The sequence below is a fragment of the Macaca fascicularis genome, chromosome 13, assembly GCF_037993035.2.
Source record: "Macaca fascicularis isolate 582-1 chromosome 13, T2T-MFA8v1.1".
Lineage (NCBI taxonomy): Eukaryota > Metazoa > Chordata > Mammalia > Primates > Cercopithecidae > Macaca > Macaca fascicularis.
In genome coordinates, this window is record NC_088387.1 from 50,664,748 (window position 1) to 50,674,042 (window position 9,295).

The 9,295-nt window shown below is 44.5% G+C and overlaps 1 protein-coding gene across 9 annotated transcripts in view; it reads right to left on the bottom strand.

Moving 5' to 3' along the window:
- Positions 1–219, bottom strand: part of ZNF638 (zinc finger protein 638) — a 162,218-nt gene extending 161,999 nt beyond the window's left edge. For all 9 annotated transcript variants that reach the window (XR_012422209.1, XR_012422207.1, XR_012422208.1 and 6 more), the window contains exon 1: positions 55–219. Coding sequence is in view for 6 of the 9 variants with exons in the window: in XM_074011559.1 (XP_073867660.1) it covers positions 55–170 (116 nt within the window). In the remaining 3 variants the exon portion in view is untranslated. The remainder of the gene's footprint in view (positions 1–54) is intronic.
- Positions 220–9,295: the final 9,076 nt, after the last annotated feature.

Here is a 9,295-nt window from a genome sequence, read left to right on the forward strand (position 1 = left end):
ACTGCCCCAGAGCACGGGCGAGGGCGGGGGATATAGGGCAAAGGCAGCGCTCACCGCTTCAGCGGGTCCAAAACCTGCGGTGCCCCGGCAGTCGCGGAAACCAGGCTCCGCGCGGCGGCCTGGGCTGCCGCCGGGGTGGTATTCCCGGCAGGAACGCCGTCCCGGGGCATCGCCGACGGCGCGCGCTGCTCTCTACGCGCCTCACACGCCTTGCACGCCGCCGCTTGAGCCTCAAGGCGCAGGACTCCGCGCGGCGGGGCCCGCCCACCCCCGAAGCCAGCCAATGGACGCGGAGCGCGGGAAGCCGGGGGCGGGGCCCGGCTCCTGCCCTGCAGCGGAGCAACGCCGCAGGCTCCGCGGTCCTACGCTCCCGCCCGCCCCACCAGGAGCGGTCTGGGATTGGGGGAGCAATTCCTCAAACAGAAGGTCTGTGAGGCCTAAGGTGTTCCGCACGCGCTGCTGCTTTTGCGGGGGTCTTTCTGTCGTTTTTAAAACTAGTAATTTATTCGCCTGTTGTTTACAGAACACCTATTTAGGGCCAGCCACAGTGCTTGGGGACACATGGGAATAAGAAAAAGCTTCCACTTCGAGGATCCCCCAGTCATTCCGGTGGATGAGCAGATATGAAAACAGGTAATTAGGGGAGCCCACATAAGGCACATTCCAACGTCAAAAAACAGGTAGCAGTGGCGCCTGCCTGTGGTCCCAGGATGAACCTGTTTTGGATTAGGACACTCCCCAGAGGACAACTCCGCTATTTCTGTGTCCACCTCACCTAAACCTGGCAAAGCAGGCACACGGGGAGGAGTCCAGACAGGTGACAGGAGACTATTTTCTGATTTAAGGAACACAGAAAAAGGAACAAGGGAAAAAGTGAGAAAAACTTGGGAGGCTGAGGCAGGAGGCTGAGGCGGCAGGCTGCAATGAGCCATGATCTCGCCACTTCAGCCCAGTGTCTGGAAAAAAAAAAAAAAGGCTTATTGTGATATGGGGCAGGGTATGGGGGAGGAGGAGATTTCAGCCAGAGGACAACTAAAAGATTTGTTACCCTGGAATTCTGGTGGCCATGATTTGCAATGGAGAACAATCCACTTTCATTTTCTTTTTTTCTTCAACTTTTAAGTTCAGGGGTACATGTGCAGAACGTGCAGTTTTGTTATATCCATATACATGTGCCATGGTGGTTTGCGGCACCTACCAACCCATCGTCTAGGTTTTAAGTCCTGCATGCATTAGGTATTTGTCCTAATGCTCTCCCTCCCCTTGCCCCCCACCCCTCAACATAACTCAGTATGTGTTGTTCCCCTCCCTGTGCCCATGTGTTCTCAATATTCAACTCCCACTTATGAGTGAGAACATAGGGTGCTTGGTTTTCTGTTCCTGTGTTAGTTTGCTGAGGATGATGACTTCCAGCTTCATCCATGTCCCTGCAAAGGATATCATCTCATTCTTTTTTATGGTTGTATAGTATTCTATGATGTGTATGTTACCACATTTTCTTTATCCGGTCTATCATTGATAGGCATTTGGATTGGTTCCATGTCTTTGCTATTGTAAATAATGCTGCAGTAAACATACGTGTGCATGTGTCTTTATAGTAGAATGACTTATATTCCTTTGGGTACATACCCAGTAATGGGATTGCTGGGTCAAATGGTATTTCTGGTTCTAGATCCTTGAGGAATTGCCACACTATCTTCCACAATGATTGAACTAATTTACATTCCCACCAACAGTGTTGTGTGATCTTATTTCTGAGTTCTTTATTGTGGCCCATTGGTCTGTGTGTCTGTTCTTGTACCAGTACCATGCTGTTTTGGTTACTGTAGCCTTGTAGTACAGTTTGAAGTCAGGTAATGTGATGCCTCCAGTTTTGTTTCTTTTTGTCTTGGCTATTTGGGCTCTTTTATGGTTCCGTATGAATTTTAAATAGTTTTTCTAATTCTGTGAAGAATGTCAATGGTAGTTTAACGGGAGTAGCATTGAATATATAAATTACTTTGGGCAGTATGGCCTTTTTCACAATATTGATTCTTCCTATCCATAAGCGTGGAATGTTTCTCCATTTGTTTGTATCCTCTCTGATTTCTTTGAGCAGTAGTTTGCAGTTCTCCTTGAAGAGGTCCTTCACTTCCCCAGTTAGCCGTATTCCTAGGTATTTTATTCTTTTTGTAGCAATTGTGAATGGGAGTTCATTTATGATTTGGCTCTCAGCTTGCCTGTTATTGGTGTATAGGAATGCTATCAATTTTTGCGCATTGATTTTGTATCCTGAGACTTTGCTGAAGTTGCTTATCAGCTTAAGAAACTTTGGGGCTGAGATAATGGGGTTTTCTAGATATAGGATCATATCATCTGCAAACAAAGATAATTTGATTTCCTCTCTTCCTATTTGAATACCCCTTATTTCTTTCTCTTGTGTAATTGCCCTGGCCAAAACTTCCAAAACTATGTTGAATAGGAGTGGTGAGAGAGGGCAACTTGTCTTGTGCTGCTTTGGAAGGGGAATGCTTCCAGCTTTTGCCCATTCAGTAGGGTATTGGCCGTGGGTTTGTCATATACGGCTCTTATTATTTTGAGGTGTTTCTTCAATACCTAGTTTATTGAGAGTTTTTTAACATGAAGGAATGTTGAATGTAATCAAAGGTCTTCTGCATGTGGTTTTTGTCTTTAGTTCTGTTTATGTGTTGAATCACATTTATTGATTTTTGTATGTTGGACCAACCTTGCATCCCAGGGATGAAGCCTACTTGATCGTCATGGATAAGCTATTTGAAGTGCCACTGAATTCAGTTTGCAAGTATTTTTTTTTTTTTTTTTTTTTTTTTTTTTTTTAGACAGAGTCTTGCTCTGTCACCCAGGCTGGAGTGCAGTGACACAATCTCAGCTCACTGCAACCTCCACCTCCCAGGTTCAAGCGATTCTCCTGCCTCATCCTCCTGAGTAGCTGGGATGACAGGCGTGCACCACCATGCCTGACTAATTTTTTGCATTTTTAGTAGAGATGGGGTTTTGCCATGTTGACCAGGCTAGTCTGGAACTCCTGACCTCAAGTGACCTGCCTGCCTTGTCATCCCAAAGTGCTGGGATTACAGGCATGAGCCACCATGCCCAGCCCAGTTTGCCAGTATTTTATTGAGGATTTTTGCATTGATGTTCATCAAAGGTATTGGCCTGAAGTTTCCTTTTTTGCTGTGTCTTTGCAGGTTTTGGTATCAGGATGATTCTGGCCTCATACAATGAGTTAGGGAAGAGTCCCTCCTTTTCAATTTTTTGGAATTGTTTCAGTAGAAATGGTACCAGCTCTTCTTTGTTCCTCTGGTAGAATTCAGCTGTGAATCTGCCAGTCCTAGGCTTTTTTGGGTTGGTAAGCTATTTATTACTGTCTTAATTTCACAGCTTGTTATTGGTCTATTCAGGGATTCAATTTCTTCCTGGTTCAGTCTTGGGAGGGTGTATGTGTCCAGGAATTTATCCATTTCATCTAGACTTCCTGGTTTATGTGCATAGAGGTGTTTATAGTATTCTCTGATGGTTGTTTGTATTTCTGTGGGGTGATATACCCCTTATCATTTCTGATTGTGTTTATTTGATTCTTCTCTCTTTTCTTCTTTATTAATCTAGCTAGTGGTGTTATTAATTTTTTCAAAACCCCAGCTCCTGGATTTGATTTTTTTGGAAGGTTTTTTTATGTCTCTGTCTCCTTCACTTCAGCTCTGATCTTGGTTATTTCTTGTCTTCTGCTAACTTTGGGGTTTCTTTTTTTTTTTTTTTTTTTTTTTTTTTTTTTTTTTTTTTTTTGAGACGGAGTCTCGCTCTGTCGCCCAGGCTGGAGTGCAGTGGCCGGATCTCAGCTCACTGCAAGCTCCGCCTCCCGGGTTCGGGCCATTCTCCTGTCTCAGCCTCCTGAGTAGCTGGGACTACAGGCGCCCGCCACCTCGCCCGGCTAGTTTTTTGTATTTTTTAGTAGAGACGGGGTTTCACCGTGTTAGCCAGGATGGTCTCCATCTCCTGACCTCGTGATCCGCCCGTCTCGGCCTCCCAAAGTGCTGGGATTACAGGCTTGAGCCACCGCGCCCGGCCTAACTTTGGGGTTTCTTTGCTCTTGGTTCTCTAGTTCTTTTAGTTGAGATGTTAGGTTGTTAGCTTGAGATCTTTCTAGCTTTTTGGTGTGGGCATTTAGCACTAAACATTTCCCTCTTAACACTCCTTTAGCTGCATGCCAGAGATTCTGGTACATTGTCTCTTTGTTCTCATTAGTTTCAAAAAATTTATTGATTTCTGCCTAATTTTATTATTTACCTGAGAGTCATTCAGGAGCAGGTGTTCAATTTCCATGTAGTTGTGACAGACTGTTATAACTTCAGTTCTCTTGCATTTGCTGAGGAGAGTTTTACTTCCAATTGTGTAATCAATTTTAGAGAAAGTGCCATGTGGCACTGAGAAGAATGTATATTCTATTGTTTTTGGGTGGAGAGTTTTGTAGATCTCTATCAGATCCTTTAGATCCAGAGCTGAGTTTGGGTCCTGAATATCTTTGTTAATTTTCTCTCTCAATGATCTATCTAATAATTTTGTCAGTGGGGTGTTAAAGTCTCCCATTACTATTGCATGGAGTTTAAGTCTCTTTGTACGTCTCTAAGAATTTGCTTTATGAATCTGAGTACTCCTGTATTGAGTGTGTATATATTTAGGATAGTCAGCTCTTCTTGTTGCATTGAACCCTTCACCATTATGTAATGCTCTTCTTTGTCTTTTGATATTTATTGGTTTAAAGTCTGTTTAGTCAGAAACTAGGATCATGACCTCTGCCTTTTTCTATTTTTTATTTGCTTGGTAAATTTGCCTCCATCCCTTTATTTTGAGCCTATGTATGTCTTTGCACATGAGATGGATCTCTTGAAGAAAGCATACCAATGGATCTTAGCTTTTTATACAGCTTGCCATTCTGTGTCTTTTAATCGGGGGCATTTAATCCATTTACATTTAAGATTAGTATTGTTATGTGTGAATTTGATCCTGCCGTCATGATGCTAGCTGGTTATTTTGCAGACTTGTTTATCTGGTTGCTTCATAGTGTCACTGGTCTGTGTATTTCAGTGTTTTTGTAGTGGCTCATAATGGTTTTTGCTTTCCATATTTAGTGCTTCCTTCGGGAGCTCTTGCAAGGTAGGCCTGGTGGTGACAAATTCCCTCAGCATTTGCTTGTCTAAAAAGGATCTTATTTCTGCTTCACTTATGAGGCTTAGTTTGATTGGATATGAAATTCTGGGTTGGAAATTCTTTTCTTTAAGAATATTGAATATTGGCCCCCAATCTCTTCTGGCTTGTAGGGTTTCTGCTGAGAGGTCAGCTGTTACTCTCTTAGTCTGGTCACCTTTGTAAGTGATCTGGCTTTCTTTTTTTTTTTTTTTTGAGACGGAGTCTCGCTTTGTCACCCAGGCTAGAGTGCAGTGGCACAATCTCGGTTCACTGCAAGCTCCTCCTCCTGGGTTCACACCATTCTCCTGCCTCAGCCTCCCAAGTAGCTGGGACTACAGGCACCCGCCACCACGCCCAGCTAATTTTTTGTATTTTTAGTAGAGACAGGGTTTCACCATGTTAGCCAGGATGGTCTCGATCTCCTGACCTTGTGATCCACCTGCCTCAGCCTCCCAAAGTGCTGGGATTACAGGCTTGAGCCACCACACCTGGCCATTATCTGGCCTTTCTCCTGGCTGCTCTTAACATTTTTTCTTTCATTTCAACCTTGGATAATCTGATGATTATGTGTCTTGGGTTGATGGTCTCATGGAGTATTTTACTGGGGCTCTCTGCACTTCCTGAATTTGAATGTTGGCTTGTCTTGCCAGGTTGGAGAAGTTCTCCTGGATGATATCCTGAAGTATGTTTTCCAACCTGGTTCCATTCTCTCCATCTCTTTCAGGTACCTCAATCATTTGTATGTTTGGTCTCTTTACATAATCCCGTATTTCTCAGAGGTTTTGTTCATTCCTTTTCATGCTATTCTGCTATTGATACCTGTGGTTGCTTTGTGAAGTTCTCATGTTGTGCTTTCAGCTTCATAAGGTCAGTTATGATCTTCTCTAAACTGGCTATTCTGGCTATCAGCTTCTGTATTGTTTTATCACGATTCTTAGTTTCTTTGCATTGGTTACAACATGCTCCTTTAGCTCAGCAAAGTTCGTTATTACCCACCTTCTGAAGCCTACTTTTGTCAATTCAGTTATCTCAGCCTCAGTCCAGTTCTGTGCCCTTGCTGGAAGGTGTTGTGGTCATTTGGAGGAGAGGCACTCTGGCTTTTTGAGTTTTCAGTGTTTTTGCATTGATTATTTCTCATCTTTGTGGGCTTATCTGCCTTTGAACTTTGAGGTTGCTGACCTTTGAATGGGGTTTTTGTGGAGTCTTTCTTTTCTGTTGATGTTGTTATTGTTGTTTTCTGTTTGTTTGTTTTACTTTTAATAACCAGGCCACTCTACCGAAGGGCTGCTGTGGTTTGCTAGGGGTCTGCTCCAGACCCTAGTTGCCTCAGTTTTTCCCATATCTGGAAGTATCACCAGTGAAGGATACAAAACAGCAAAGATGGCAACCAGGTCCTTCCTCTGGAAGCTCCATCCCAGGGGAGTACTGACCTGTTGCCTGCCCCAACACACCTGTAGGAGGTGGCTAGAGACCCCTGTTGAGAGGTCTCACCCAGTCAAGAGGAACGGGATCAGGGACCTGCTTAAAGAAGCAGTGTGGGCCGGGCACGGTAGCTCACGCCTGTAATCCCAGCAGTTTGGGAGGCTGAGGTGGGCGGATCACGAGGTCAGGAGATGGAGACCCTCCTGGCCAATACGGTGAAACCCCGTCTCTACTAAAAATACAAAAATTAGCCTGGCATGGTGGCGCATGCCTGTAATCCCAGCTACTCGGAAGGCTGAGGCAGGAGAATCGCTTGAACCCCGGAGGTGGAGGTTGCAGTGAGCTGAGACTGCGCCACTGCACTCTAGCCTGGTGACAGAGCTAGACTTCATTTCAAAAAAAAAAAAAGAAGCAATCTGGCTGCTTTTTGGTAGAGTAAGTGTGCTGTGTTGGGGGGACCGTTCCTCATCCAGATCATTTGTATTCTTCTGGCCAGCAGGCTGGAATGGTTGAGTCAACCAAACCACAGAGATGGCAGCTGCCCCTCCCCATGGGAGCTCCATCCCAAAGAGAGATGAGAGCTCTATTTGTAGAACTCTGGCTGGAGTGTCTGAAGCCCTTGAAGGGAGATCCTGCCCAGGATCAGAGTCCTGATTAAAGAAGTAGTCTGACCACAATCTAGCAAGGCCACTGTGCTGCGTTGTGGGGGACCCTTCCTCGTTCGGACCATTTGTATTCTTCAAAGCCATTAGGCTGGAACCGCTGAGTCTATTACTGAACTGCTGAGACGGCGGCCGCCCCTCCCTCTCTGGAACCTAGACCCGTCTCAGGCAGATTCCAGCCTGTTGCCATTGGCTGGCTGGAATTCCAAGCCACTGGGTCTCAACTCGTGGGGTACGATGGAAGTGGGGTCCACAGAATGATGCTGATTGGCTTCCTGCATTCAGCCGCCTTCCTAAGGAGATGTAGGGAGGGATTTCCCACCTTGCCAGGGATCCTGGGGCTGGAGTATGTAAAACTCCCTAGTCTCTGTGTGTGCCTCAGCGGCTGCTCTGCCAAGATTCCACACAGCTCTGTGCTTTGGTCCCAAGGCCCAGGTGGCCAGGTGACATGGGCTCAGCAGGGGAACTCCTGATCCATGGGGTTGCAAAGATCTGTAGGAGAAGCGTGCTTTCCCAGGCAGGGTCGCACAATTACTCACTACTTCCCTTGGCTAGAGATGGGGGTTCCCTTGGCTCCCTGTCGCTCCCAGATGGGCTGTTGTCCCCCACCCCCCTGCTTTTCTTCATTCTCCGTGGGTCGACTTATTTGCCTAGTTAGTCCCAATGCAAGAACCTGGATATTTAAAGTTGAAGGTGCTGAATTCACTCGCGCCTTTACATTCCCCTCAGTGAGTGCTGTGGACTGCAGCTGCTTCTAATCGGCCATCTTGCAATAGCTTTCAAATCATTCAGTCTTATATCCACATTTCATTTTCTTTTCCTTTTTTTTTTTTTTAGTACAGAAGACTAGATAATATGCATGACATGGTAAAAATTTTCAATTCTGTCAAAAATATGTGCAGTGAAAAGAAAGTTTTCATCCTCCACTGCCCCCTGCCCCTAGCTTTCTTTCCTCTTAGACTACCACTGTTGACCAGTTTCTTGCATATCCTTTCAAAGACATTCCATAGGTTAAGAAAAATTATAAATGTATGTATGTATGTGTTGACTATATTGTAAAGTAGGGACTTAAAACATTCCATATATGTTACCAAATTGATCTCCATACAGTTCATGTCAGTTGTGGCCCCCATAACAATTTGTCAGGACCACTGTTTCAACACACCTCCATACAGTACATTATCAAATTTAATTTTTAATTTTCTATTCAGTTGTTGGTCTTTTTAAAAATTGTAGTGCATAGATATGTATACATGCACATATATATAAAATAATGAAATTAGTCCAATGTGAATAAATTGCTTATTCTTTACCCCCCTTGTCTTTTGGCTTGTTTACTGTATTTTTGCAGTGAATTATTATTATTATTATTGCAACAGGGTCTCACTCTGTCACCCAGGCTGGAGTGCAGTGGCAGCCATGGCTCACTGAAACCTCAACTTCAGGGGCTCACATCAACTTCAGGGGCTCAGGTGATCATCCCTCCTCAGCCTTCCACGTAGCTGGGACTACAGGCATGTGCCACCATGCCAGGCTAATTTTTTGTAGAGACAAGTTTTTGCGATGTTGCCCAGGTTGATCTCAAACTCCTGGACTCAAGCAATTGACCCACCTTGGACTTCCAAAGTGCTGGAATTACAGGCATGAGCCACCATACCTGGCTGAATTATTTTTGATTTGATAGTCACATTACTTTTTCTAACTTTCTAGGGTTTTTTGTTATTGCTTTTAGTCTTTCCTAGAAAGGCTATCACTATCCCCAAGATGTAAAAAAATTATCCTGTGGCAGCATCTAGTCTGCTTGATATCTATATGGTTATAGTATACAATATAGTGTATGTGTATGTATATATGTGTGTATATATACACACACCAATATACTATATAATGCAAGTAATCTATTATAGAATTAATATCTGTTATAACAAAGAAATAAATTAGGGCCGGGCACGGTGGCTCATGTCTGTAATCCCAGCACTTTGGGAGGCTGAGGTGGATGGATCACTTGA